This window comes from Ruditapes philippinarum, unplaced genomic scaffold, assembly GCF_026571515.1.
Source record: "Ruditapes philippinarum isolate M1 unplaced genomic scaffold, ASM2657151v2 ctg2358_1_1_1_1, whole genome shotgun sequence".
NCBI classification, from domain to species: Eukaryota; Metazoa; Mollusca; class Bivalvia; order Venerida; family Veneridae; genus Ruditapes; species Ruditapes philippinarum.
Genome location: NW_026862490.1, coordinates 80,199 through 95,000, shown reverse-complemented (window position 1 = coordinate 95,000; position 14,802 = coordinate 80,199). Strand labels below are relative to the sequence as shown.

At 29.3% G+C, this 14,802-nt stretch overlaps 1 protein-coding gene across 1 annotated transcript; it reads left to right on the top strand.

Annotated features, from left to right (window-relative positions):
- The first annotated feature begins 4,472 nt into the window (after positions 1-4,472).
- LOC132719271 (neural cell adhesion molecule 1-like) lies at positions 4,473-14,421 on the top strand. Its single transcript, XM_060703030.1, has 13 exons — positions 4,473-4,531; positions 5,744-5,807; positions 7,355-7,693; positions 8,755-9,083; positions 9,765-10,055; positions 10,292-10,603; positions 10,756-11,034; positions 11,646-11,948; positions 12,257-12,559; positions 12,944-13,061; positions 13,275-13,330; positions 13,676-13,780; positions 13,951-14,421. The coding sequence occupies exons 6-13, from the start codon at positions 10,396-10,398 to the stop codon at positions 14,142-14,144; spliced, it is 1,566 nt and encodes a 521-aa protein (XP_060559013.1). The 5' UTR covers positions 4,473-4,531; positions 5,744-5,807; positions 7,355-7,693; positions 8,755-9,083; positions 9,765-10,055; positions 10,292-10,395; the 3' UTR covers positions 14,145-14,421.
- Positions 14,422-14,802: the final 381 nt, after the last annotated feature.

Below are 14,802 nucleotides of genomic sequence, written 5' to 3'. Positions count from 1 at the left end.
AAACCCCCGGGGAAAATTTTTAAAAATTTTTTTTAAAAAATTTTTTTTTTTTTTTTTTTTTTTTTTCCCCCCTTCAAAAAAAGGTTTTTTTAAATTTTTTTTTAAAAAAAAAATTTTTTTTTCCCCGGGGAAAAAAATTTTTTTTAAAAAAAAAATTTTTTTTTTTTTTAAAAGTACCCTTTTTTTTCCCCTTTTTTTAAAAAATTTTTCCCCCCCTTTTTGGGGGAAAAAAACCCCTTTTTAAAAAATTTTTTTTAAAAAAAATTTTTTTTTTAAAATTTAAAAACCCCACCCCCTTTTTTTTTTTTTTAAAAAATTTAAAGGAAAAATTTTTTCCCCCCCCCTTTTTTAAAAAAATTTGGGGTTTAAAATTTCCTTTTTTTAAAACCCTTTTTTAAAATTAAAAAAAAAAACCCGGGGCCCTTTTTTATTTTTTTTTTTTATTTTTTTTTTTTTTTTAAATTGAAAAAATTTTTTAAACCTTTTTTTTTTTTTTTTTAAAAAGGTTTTTTTTTTGGCTTTTTTTTCCCAAATTTTTTTTTTTTTAAAAATTTTTTAAAAAAAATTTTTTAAATTTTTTTGGGGGGGAAAACCCAAAAAAAAAAAAAAAAAAGGGGAAAAAATTTTTTTTTTCCAGGGGTTTTTTTTTTTTTTTAAAAAAAAACCCTTTTCCCAAAGAAAAAAAAGAAAAAAAAAAAAAAAAAATATGGTTTTTAAACGGGGATTTTTTCCCTTTTCTTTTTTCCCCCCTTTTTTTAATTTTTAAAAAAAATTTTTTTTTAAAAACCTTTTTTAAAAAATTTGTTTTTAAAGGGGGGTTTCCCTTTTTTTTTTAAAAAAAAAAGGCCCAAAAAAAAAATTTAAAAAAATTTTTTTTTTTTTTTAAAGGGGCCTTTTTTTTTAAAAAATTAAAAAAAAAAAAAATTTTTTAAAATAACGTTTTTTTTTTTTCCCCCCTTTTTTTAAAAAAAAAAACCCCCCCCCCTTTTTTTTAAAAAAAAAGGGGAAAAAACCCAAAAATTTTTTTTCCAAAAAAAACCCTTTTTTTTTTTTAAAAAAAACCCTAAAAAAAAAAAATTAAAAAAAAAAGGGTTTTTTTTAAAAAATTTTAAATTTTGGGGAAAAAAAAAAACCCCAAAAAAAAAAAAAAAATTTTTTAAAAGGGGGGCCTTTTTTCCCACAAAAAAAATTTTTTTAAAATTCCTTTTCAAAAATTTTTGATGTTTTTTAAAAAAATTTAAAAAAAATTTTTTAAAAAAAAAAAAAAAAAAAAAAAATTTTTTTTTTCATTGTTTTATTTGAAACACATTAAAAAATTTAGACACATTATTTGAAACACATTATGTATTATGTAATCGATGTCTGTTTTGTAAATCGCTAATGTCTTATAACAGCTATTTCAATTACTGTTAAATCACTATTAAGAGAACATGAACAGCTGAGAAACACCAACATATTTGAGAGATAAAGTAACGGCGTGACAGAAAAGGATGCATGGCATTTTTCCATCTACAAACGACAAGGGACAAGTGATTCGTTTTTGTTAATAAACACCTAGTTGCATACCGTACATGGACAAAATAATTAACAACCTGAATGTATAAATAATTGATTGAATGTTCTACAGCTCATTCTGTTACATATTAGCAAACACTTAAACAACGTAAATAACACGTTTCATAAGTTTGATGGTATGGACGCATATTCTGCCAACAATAAAGTATATAAGTATCGCGTTTTCTATATGACTATCTCGTTACTGTTCGTGTTAACACGATTAATATCATATATTTATCAGACTAACTTTATATTTTTGTCTGTTAAACAGATAAATAACGAATAAGTATCTAACTTCCAAAAACACTAAAAAGTTCCCGAAACTGCTAAACTGTTTATAAAACTTTTGTGTTAACTGAAGTATCAGATATTTAACTGCATGACTAGGTTAACTTTCATTGAACAAATAATGTGGAATGTTTCGGACATATCCCTTGCGTTTCCTATCAATTATATAAATTTAATCTAGTTATAAAGATGGTTAGCTGATATTTATCTTACTAGCTAACGTACAGAAATATATGTAGATAGTCAGATAATTATCTGTTATTTATCTAGTAACAAAACACTTTTCAAGATAACCACTTAATGTTTCAGATAATAATAAGAAAGGAGTGTGTCAAAAGTATTCCGCGTTTTCTTTAATTAACTGAAAATTTATCTGGTTATACAGATATTATCTGATATTGTTCTTACTAACTAGCTTACATAACCATTAAGGACATGAATGGTGACATGTCCGGGGTCCGAACTCTCAGTCTCTGAATAGGGGGGGGGGACCTTTATTTAGCCTAAAATACATACATGCATACATTGTAGTAATTGTTCAAATCAAATAGGTCACCCTTTCTCATACTAAATAACATAAAAGACATGTTTGGCGAAATGTCCGCGGTTCTTGCTCTCAGTGCCTGAAAGGGCGGACGGACCTTCATTATGATATAAGATAGATACATAATACAAACGTATATATATGATTTATATATTGCATAACCCAAACGCTCGTAAGTGCCAAATGTGGTTTCACTTAACGTTGACGTCTGTTGGTCCGTTTATAAAACTTTTGTGTTAACTGAAGTTTCAGATATTTATCTGCATGACTAGATTACTTTTCATTGAACAGATAATGTGGAATGTTTCGGACATATCCCTTGCGTTTCCTATCTATTATATAAATTTTATTTAGTTATAATGATGGTTAGCTGATATTTATCTTACTAGCTAACGTACAGAAAAATATGTAGATAGTAAGATAATTATCTGTTATTTATCTAGTAACAGAACACTTTTCAAGATAACCACTTAATGTGTCAGATAATAATAAGAAAGGAATGTTTCAAAAGTATATCGCGTTTTCTTTAATTAACTGAAAATTTATCTGGTTATACAGATAATTATCTGATATTGTTCTTACTAACTAGCTTACATAACCATTAAGGACATAAATGGTGACATGTCTGGGGTCCGTACTCTCAGTCTCTGAATGAGGGGATGGACCTTCATTAAGCCTAAAATACATACATGCATACATTGTACAAAACGTTCAAATCAAATAGGTCACCATTTCTGATATTAAATAACATAAAAGACACGTTTGGCGAAATGTCCGGGGTTCTTGCTCTCAGTGCCTGAAAGGGCGGACGGACCTTCATTATGATATAAGATAGATACATAATACAAAACAGAAATTTATGATTTATTTCATTGCATAACCCAAACGCTCGTAAGTGCCAAATGTGGTTTCACTTAAGGTAGACGTCTGTTTGGTGCGCTTACGTCATTTATTCTGTATAACTTAACTTTATTACTTGTTCGCTAAATAAAAGGAAACGTTTGATCCGATGAAAGGGTTGGGAAATTGAAATGTGGTATATTGCAGACAGGCATGTCTCAGATACAGGTTGCCAGTACCTTGAATTTGAATGTTTCTTTATTGTTGTTCATCGAATGTGAAATCGTTTCCAAATCGAAAGAAGTTAAGCACATTTTAACGGTAGTTTTATTTGTACGACACATGCGTTAGACCAATATATTGTTGTTCAGACCCAGTGCAATTGTTTCCGGGGGGAGGGTATTTCGTAAAAAAAAACAGCTTCAGGAATGCAACAAATGTAGGGTTCCTACTCAGACAATAATAAATTTAATAATGGTAGTATGAGTGCTAGACGTCTTGCCTTAAGTATGCCTTTGGCATTTAAGCTACATTTTTCATAAACTTCACAAATAAACGCACTTTAGTGTGGAGAAGACCAAATAAAAGTTTAGTTTTGCACCAGCTTGCATCTTTTAACACGACCGATATTGAGACAACATAACCAAATACCTGATATGCTTTCTATATACTTTAAACATACTGTGGTAACCAAAATATTTTAATGGAAATACAATTTGAAATAAAATTTATTTAAATAATTGTATATATCATTATATGTCCATTCCCACGCTGTCTGCGTTATGTATATTGATATCCGATTTATTTAAACCATCTTCCGTTGTGGTAGTATCATTTAGATTCAGACAGAAGATGATAGGTAATCACAATATAAACCTAGATATTAACTTAACACGCTATTATACATAAAAGTCATATGCAGGTAATTTAGTCCAATATTTTATAAAGTTAAATACATGTGTTGTAATAAATTATATTTAATGCGACATATAAAAGGTGGTGTAAAACATACACAAGTACAACGGTGGAGTGTCGTTAAAAATCAATCTCAATTTATTTAAATATTAAACATAGATAAAAGCGATAGAAGATATTTTTATGTGATTGAATGACCTACATTTATTTTCTTTATAAGTTTTTTATTTCATGTACATGTAAGATATTTTTAAACAAAATGTTTAAACCAGGAAGTTATGCAAACCTATGCACACTATATAAATGCGGTTTACTATTGCCCAATTTAAATATAAGGTTACAAATATAAGGACAATGCCTGCATGGAATACTACAATACGGACTTAGGTAAGTAGAGGTGTTTTTTAATTGCATATCCATATAAAATAGTATGAAGTTATTAATCATGGTTCAGTACATTACTCCTCGTATGCGACGAGCACATATTTTTTCTTAAATATACGTTGGACTTGGCGAAAGCCGAATCTAAATTTTAGATATTATTGCTGTAGATGCGTACGTTTAGCATGTATAGCATCAATTATATATAATAGTTTATTATAAATACTTAAATTACTTAATGCGACCAACTATACGTATGCAGGTAAACCCAATCATATATTGATCGATTGGATCAAATAATTATTTACACGGATTTTTTTTTCTATAATCGTTGTCCAGTTAATTAAAATCATAACGTCACAGTTGAAGCAATGTGTGCGTCCGGTCCAAAGCTCTAACTTATCTGGCCTCTTACACATTTACTTTTAAGTCAAAGAAGATTTCAAAACAGTGACTGACCTGTCTTATATAATACGTACAGAAAAGAATTGACGCAGAGTTATATCGATTAACATACCCGAATTGGCACTGAACATCAAATGATGGAAAGTATCAGACTCGAAACCGGTTTAGTTGCAATAAGTTTTTTCCGCAGCTCTTATATCTGAGCTACCCAGTTGTTTATTGTATGTCTTGGAAATGTAACATACAATGTCTCTTTTATTTAGCACATATGATAAATATAAAAAGTAGACAAACTACATTTAAAAAAAAGGATTATAACCGTTTAGCATTGATTTTGTGCATGCAACATTCGCTTTTGAGAAAACATACAGATATATTTCTTTCAAACAGGTATTGTAACTATTTGTTTTTTTAATTGTATGTAGCTTTAGTTTATGCATAATGATTTATCTTTTTAAACTATTTTAAACTATTGTTACCCAATGGGTAAACTGTTGTTATATCAAATTAAATAAATAAATTATAATTTTAAACAGTAAATATATGCTCCGAATTCTTATGGACAATTTTGATAGGAATGTAACATGCATTGCCTTTTTGATTAAGCTCAAATGATTTAAGTAGACACAATACATTGAACAAAAGAGGATAATAACAGTTTAGCTTTTTTGTGCATGCAACATTCGCTGAAGGAAACATACAAACATATTTCTCTCTTACAAGTATTTAATTTTTTGTTTCAAAATTTTATATAGCCTAAGTTTATGTACTTATCTTTTTAATAAACTAGTGTTACCCTATATTTTATTTCAGGTTAATGCCTTGAAGACAGCGATGACGTATAGATTGACAATTTTGACAATTTTTGTTTTAAAATGTAGGTATACTATCTGCTTTGTTAAAAATAACAGTGCGTTTTTAATGTATACGGATGTATAAATCAACTCTACCATTGCGCATAAATTGCACTGTGACTTCGAAGATGTTATGCAATGAAGTAATGCATCGTTTTCTTATGATACAAAGTAAAAGGGGTCACATGTTTAATATCTTATTGACTTTGATAAAGGGTGTATAATGTTTTGTGACTGATGACAAGGAGAAACGAGAAATGTCAAACGACACATATGCCCCCTTTTCTAGACCTTGACTATTATTACTGGTAATTTTGTTATATAAACTTGCCATAAATGGTTACATATAAGTAATTAACTAGGAAAAATAAAAATAATGAAGACTTTGTGATAAATTGTTTTCAAGATAATGAGACATTTAAGGCCCCTGTGACCTAGACATTTGAATAAGTGACCCAAAATAAATAGAGGTCGTCTGATAGTTGTGACCAATCAATATTAGAAACATGAAGACTTTGCGATAAACAGCTTCCAAGATAATGAGCGAAAACCATACTAACATTCAAAAACCTGCGACCTTGACCTTTGACCTAGTGACCCCAAAATCAATACGGGTCACTTAATAGCTATGACCAATCAGTGTGTACAATATGAAGACTTTGTGATAAATAATTTTCAAAATAATAAGCGGAACCATCTGACCTGGACCATTGACCTAGCGAACACAAAATCAATAGCGGTAATTTTATAGTTATGACAAATCAAGATGTGAAGTATGAAGACTTTGTGATGAATTGTAACCAAGATAATGAGCAGAAACCATTCTGATATTTAAGGCGCCTGTGACCTTGACTTTTGACCTAGTGACCCCATAAATCAATAGAGATCATCTACTAGTTATGACCAATCAATATGTGAAATATGAAGACTTTGTGATATTAAATAGTTTTCAAGATAATCAGCGGAAAGCTTGTGGTCTACTGACGGACAGACCATTAAACTGACAGGCAGACCGACATTAGCAAAACATTATACACCCTCTTCTTCGAAGGGGGGGGGGGGAATAATGAGGTCAAACGTGTCTAAAATCTAAAAATTGTCTGTTATATAGCTTTGCGTCAAAATACATATTCTATCATTGTGTGTATCTTTCAGTTGTGTAGTATTTGATTAACCTTAGCCCTATTAATTTTGTGCACCAGTCGAAAATTATGATTTAATGATATCCTATAATTATATGTAAAAAGGAATAATTAAATGTATACATAGGTAAATGCTTTACAAAAAGGTAATAATTCTAGGTGTATCGATACTCGTAAATTTATTGAAATGAAAGTAACCACAATTTGTTTTCCAGTTGTCTCAAACACTCATCACGTTACAATGACATCTTTATTATGAAATTGAATACTTAAAGCTTAGAAGCCGATTATGAAATATATAGTGGAGGCGCGTTTATAACTACATGAGATAAATATAATAATTGAACAAAATTTAGTGTCTTGATTCAAAGTATTATTTTACTACATTTACGCTTGTGGTTGTATTGAATTTTAAATTTTATATTAAGGTTATGAATCCATTTCAACGCCGAATCTTTCTCCAGAGCATGTTGATGTGTTTGAAAATGAAAGTGTAAAATTAACATGCAGGTTACCACTTCCTGGCACGACATTTCGATGGTCTAACACTTCTACTATGTGGAACATAATAGAATGTTACAGCAAAAAAACTTATCAACTATATAGAGGCTTTCTCTCAGAGGGCCAACATTTATACGCATTTTATTGTTTTGGAAATGGAAGTTTTACTCTGGAAATATTAAGCGTTGGGGCTAGGCAAAACGGTCAAGTGTGGCAATGTGGAGGCTTATTTGACATAAGCAATAAAGTAACCATCAATGTAAAAGGTAAAATTAAGTAAATTGATACGTTCTATTTCTGTATTCGCATATACTAAATTAAAAGAACAAGGAAAACCTAATGGGCCTGACAGATGAAACTACGATACAATTATTTAAATCAAACAGTTATCGAATCAGAATAACAATGTTTAAGTATATGTCTAAATTTGATCAGTTTAAACAATCATATTAATATGGAATTAGCTTGCTTGCAAAATGCATGTCAACAGATCGCATTTACGGATAAACTTTAAAAAAAAAACAATAAATAAACTCCGTTATCAATCGAAATATTTTTTTTAAATATTACATTAATTGTATGCCTGTTCACTTATTGTTGAAATAATTAAGAACAAATAAATGTCGATAAGTTTAATTACATTCTGTAAAGTGAATTTTTATGTTTAAACATTCCTTGCAGATCGGTGTAATTTTCAGACACTAACTATTAAGGCCTATATCTTATCTTCTCAAATCGTATTACACAACTACTGATTGCATTAATTCAAACAATGCGAACGTATTGTTTATTTTACAGCGACATCTAAAACAAAATGTCATCATTTTATTGTTTTATTATGTCGGCCTAAATACGCGATCCTTTTTCATATTTTCACAATCTAATTTATAGATGTTTCACATATATATTTTAGAAACGATATCCTATTACATGAAACTCTTATACTACTGTTAATCAATATCACTGCACAATTAAAAAAGTGCATACTAACAATTATCATATTAATTACATAAATAATATATATATATATATATATATATATATATCGTGCATGTATATATATATATATATATATATATATATATATATATATATATATATATATATATATATATATATATATATATATATATATATATATATATATATATATATATAAACTGTATCAAACTTAAAATGTTCATTTGTTTTTAGTCAAGTATTTAGCATATCGAAGGCAAATCATGTCATTGCTAAGATGTTTGGTATAGCTGATATATCTGCCTTTATATTAAATATTTGTTTTGTCTTTTTTTATTTTAATTTCAAAAACATGTATAGTTTACAGTTTCAGTGAAGAGCGTCACTTTACGAGAGCCTAGCCAGGAGATTATGCAGGAAAATCAGATTCAATTGATCACGTGCAACTCTTCGGGAGGCCGACCAGACCCAAGAGTTAGATGGCTAATACGCAATCCAACAGAAAATATAAAAATTAACCTGACACAATTTCAAGCAATACAATTATACCAAGTGATAATGGACTTAAAGCTGTTGTGAGTACTTTGAATTTCAAACCAAATAGAACGATATATGGATGGCGTCTGTATTGTGAGGTTTGGACTAGAACTTCGGAGGCTGACATAACTAGCAGAGAGCTAGTTCTTTATGTGTCGTGTAAGCTTGCTATCGTTGCTATTTTCTTCACACGATATGGTCATTGATATGATCCTAGATATGGTTTTTGGAATGTCAGGCATTTGTATTGAATAATTCTACAACTTTTAATAAGATTTAACCTTTTTATAACTGATTTTATTTGATTTAAAAACGTGCATAGTTTTCTTTTTATACTTGTCTATTGTTTCTAAAATAATTGTAAAATATTGTAACACTTTTTCGTTAGTAATCATTTAGTCAAGTCAATGACACAACAACCCCTTACACCCAAACGATCATAACCTCTTACTTTCAATAAAAATTAGATATATTTAAATGTTCTTTTACATTGTAAATCTAAAAATCGGTTTTATTTTTATCATACATATCTCTTTTCCTCTTGTATAATAGTGGAATAGGTTAATATATTTATTAATACAGTAATTGTTTCATAATGAATTATTTAAAATTCAATGCGTAATCATCAGTGAAATATTTGACTGGCCCTGTACATATTTTTAATTCAAGCTGTGCCACATTGACAGATTGAACTTTCGATTGAATAAAACATTTTCCTAATTTATTAATTAGGTATCAATCATAGTATTAATTGGCACTGAGTTTTCCACTTGCATAAATTCATGTATAACTTTAACATACATTAAGTTAATTTAATATTTGACACATTTTTAATTTCAGATCCCCCTGAAAATCTTCCAGTAATACAAGGAATTAATACCAACAGCATTGTGTCTGTAATCGAATTAGATTCGGGTACATTAATTTGTTCCATAACCGGTGGAAATCCACCTGCGTCTTTGGGATGGGACTGTTTTGGCAGTACTAACGTTACATATGACATCCATGACAACAATCTTGTAACAAGTACAGTAAATTGGAAGGCTAATCGTAATCAGAATACATGTTCGTGCACATCAGAACAAATTAACAGCTGGAAAAGAATTATTAACGCTACATTCAACGTGCAGTGTATTTCTTTTTTAATTTATCCTTTTTTTGTGTGATTTATGCAAAAATCATCATTTTAACATTGTTCACGTATTGTACAAACGTTGTTTTTTTATTTTGTTTCATTTTTCCAATTAACTCTGAAATATATAATATATCTTTTAATTTGCTACTTAAATACCACTATGATTTGTTACGATCATTGAAAATGTATTTTATTATGATATTATTCATTCTTATATTTTACTTTATTTCAGACCCTCCAACAAAACCAACTTTTAAAATAACAACTACGAACGAAACGAGACAAATAAACGTCACAACAGCAACAATACGATTGAAAGAAAGAGACAACATTAATATGACCTGTTTTTCAGAAGGTAATCCTATTCCAAAATACACATGGGAAAGCCAAACTGACCAAATACACGAAACTATACGACCATTTGTAAATATCAGCAGAAAGGATGCCGGGAATTACACGTGCTATGCGAGTAACGAGATGAAACGCACTTTTGGTGACACTGAACATGGGTTTAACAGCTCCAGCATATATCTTAACATAATGTGTAAGTATAAAATACATAAATTTTGATATATCCGTAACATCCAATATATTCAGTATTGAGAAAAGTAATATTCCAAACATTTTCACCTTAAAAATTATGCATCGCAAGTTTTTATTATCGTTTTATTGATTTATATCAAAACATGTTTACAGATCCGTCTACTATTGCATCATTAGAAGACGTAAGTATTTCGGAAGGGTCAAACCTGAATGTAGCATGTCGAGTTCAAAGGGGAAACCCAAGTTACGAAACTATTTCGTGGAATAGGCAAAGTGATTCCAAGAATTGGATGGATAGCCAACTGACTATAACCAATGTTTCTAGAGCTGACGATGCCAATTATACATGCACTTTACAAAATACAATCATTCCAACAATTGGTGATAAAACATTGACTGTAACAAGCAGAACAATCCATCTCAATGTTTTATGTAAGTAAATTATGTTAAATGTAGTAAGTGACTCATTACTATATTCTAGAATGTAATTTCATTAAAAAAGGTGAATTTATCAAAATTGATAGTTAAATTGAAACTTTTAAACATGTATATACAATTTATTATTTACCTTTATCAGATAAGTTTTTCGTATTATTTTCCATCTTATTCCATTATATTATGTTTGAAAAGGGCACTTTAAAATTAACAAGGGGTAACCATCACATTTATTGAATTGATGACGTTTAATTTTTTCAGTCACTCTTTGAACTATTACATTTAAACTAATTATAAGCTTATATTATACATAGTCTTATACCCGGGACCGCATATTCGATTTGATATGCCGTTCACGTTAAATAATATTTGGCTTCAACGTTAGCTTGACCTTCCTTATATCTTTTGAGCCGCAGTTAAGATATTTTGACCATATACACAAAATCACACGCATAATTTTGATATTCATTAAATTTGACCGCAACATTGTACCAACATTATATTTTACAATTTATAATCAAAATTTTGTCAATGAGATCTTATATAGACAGGTTGGTAATTAAGGCCACCCTGACAACCATGATTTGTTTGTTTATTTTTGACTGCAGACAAAGCTCATCTCCTAAACTATTCAGTTTTGAACAGTATCGCGCATGATTCTGTGACGGTTGCAGAAAATGAAACAGTTGGTCTGCAATGTGAGATAGAAGGAAATCCTACACCCACATGTGGAATATACAATGAACATAATTCGGATATGGAGTATCACATAAAATATTCACATAACTATGCTAAATGTTCTATCAATTTCAAAGCGAGTTGTCTTCATATTGGTGTTTATAAATGTAAAGGTGCCAATGTTATCAACAAGTCAGGTTATACGGAGAAAACAATCAATATCTTCGTAGAATGTTAGTAAGATTTATATATTTAGTACTTTTCATTAATTTTATACATTTGATCAACATTTATTTTTTAAAACTGGGATGGAAAGTACATTTTTGATTTTATCACTGTTTATTATTCTTTTATGAAAATGCGGGTGAAAAATGTGTCTGAACTTTCGAATGAACGGTCATTAAGTAAAATTCGATCTTTAAAATAGGTTGAATGAAAGTAACATATTGCGGAAAATGATTCATACTACAGACAACAATCAAATCATACATTATTCAAATGCAATTTTATTATATCAATATTAGCGATGCATGTTTTGTAGGTTCTCCACGACCGAGCCCTTCTGTGCCGGTAATGGATCATGTTTTTGCCGAAATAGATACATCGATCAGTCTTTACTTAACAGCACTATCCTACCCTAAACCTAATAGTGTCTTGTGGAGAAAGTTTGACGGAAAATCTTGGAATAATGTGAATGAAAGCAACAATATACGGATATATCAATCGAATTTGGATTTTGGGATGACAATTATTCGAGCATCTAAGGCAGATTTTGGCGAATACAAGCTTTTTATTTCCAACGCCGTTGGATCCTACATTCACAATTTTTATGTTGAATATTCTGGTAAGTAAACACATTTCTTTCAAAGTATGTTTTTTGTACATGTATATTTTGACACACTATAATGTTAGGTTGAAATGAGCATCAAGAAAATGAAAAACAATAATCACTACGTTAAAACTGACAATAAAGTAATCATAAAGCACACTCTGATGTTTGCTCTTAGAAAAAAATTATAACTTTGTATGACAAATTGACATAATATGTAAAGACGTTTAATGCTTGCTAAAACACCTTCAATCTACATAATAAAACACTAAACATTTATCTTCATGTTGACATGCTTTTGTAGAAGAAAAGCTTTCTTTATGCTCAAAAAGACATAGATTGCAAAAATTTAGTGTAAGTTAACATATTTCCGGCAAAATCTGGACTGATTTCTTTCAGCGGCGTCATCACAGTCCGATGTTCACGGCAATACAGGGCTTATAGTTGGGTTAACAATAGTTTTAATATTGCTTGTAACGATCGTGACCGTCTTTGGTGTAATTTGGTACAGAAGAAGGTAATACATACTTTAAGCTATGTATAGGTGCATTTTGTTTTATGATTGTGTAAAAATTGTAGAAATGCAAACTTAGCTTAATAAATGAATTTAGTTTCAAACCTTTTAGAAAAAATAAACATATTAAGAACGCATGTTTAAGTTTGTTCCTTTTTTGCGTATTTTTCCTCTGTATAAATGACCAATTATAATGAAATAATTATCCGCTTTTAGGAGAAATCATGACGGACCAGACACGGATGTAAACAATTCATACCAAAACGTATCAGGTAGGATATGATCAAGTTTTATAACGTGTTCACAATTTAAAAGTGATAATAAGTGCATCACTTGTCTGTCTTTAAATCAAACTATTGAAGCTTTCAAATTCCTTATTTAAAAGCATTGAACTTGTTGAAAAGTGTCAACAGAATAACGGTCTCATAAAATTGTTAACCATTTGACTGATTTTTTGAAACATAAATTAAGACTTTCATTAGATGCAGACTGATAGTATTAAAACACAATCATTATCATTATTATTTCACACATTGTTTTAATATTTTCACTTACACTACACACAGTTATTTCTTATCATTTGAATATTATCATTCATTTTTTTTCCTGCTTATTAGGTGCAAATTCTCAACAAAATAGTAATGACAACGAATATGAAAAGATCGGATTGAATGTGAAAGACTCGGAAAACACAGTCAATGGAAGCAGTAAATGTATTGAAGGTGAGGCAAAAGTACTGGCCAAATAAGAAGTTATTTAAATGTAATAACACAAGTCATGTGCCTTAATATATCGCATTTCCTTTATTATTTGATAAATAATATGTACCAAATGTGTTTAACTGCCATATTTGTGTCAGGTTTAAATTCAGAAGAAAACACTTTAATTCCAGATATAGAAGAAAATAATGAGATTCCAGTAACATATGAGAAACTAGCAGATGATCGAAAAGACTTAAACCAGTACAGTCAGCTTCATTCTACGAAAGAGATACAAGATGGTAATGAAACCGAAAAGAATGCGTCTAGTTGCAATGAAGAACAACATGCCGAACTGTCGAAAATCTATATCAATATGAAAATATAAATACCCTACTCTTGAACAAAAGGGAATACTACTAGTTTATTATTTGCATGCACTGTATAACATTTTGTACATGAGGTGGAATTATTACATACATCCATTTATACAGACTATTGAAATATATAATACTAGTAAGCAAAACTTAAATATCTTGTTGAAAAATGCATGTATACGCACATACAGTTATTTTTTTGATATTGTTTAATTATATTCTTAAACATATTTCTGTATTTAAAGGTGCATAAAATTATGCAATTTAATATACTGATGATGAACTTTACTTTCATTGAAATGTTATTTTGTACTTTAAGTTGCACGAACATTTACACATTATTAGAATCATCTAAATTAAATATTGTTAAACTATATTTCACATATTAACACACATTCAGCGTTGCAAATATGTACATTTGTATCAAAATGTTGAAATGTTCTGGTCAACTATATAGAACAGTTGCGGTATTTAGATATAATAACAAGACGAGTCTGAATATATCAAAAACTCTTTACAAACATGTTTGCAATGTAAATAATTTCAAGATGACAAATTTAACAAAACACGGGTTCCATATTTTTGAGCAAATTTAAAAATTACAGATAGCATATGTGCTCCTCCAGTACATGCATTTCAAACACTGTAAATATTTCATTTGGTTTATGG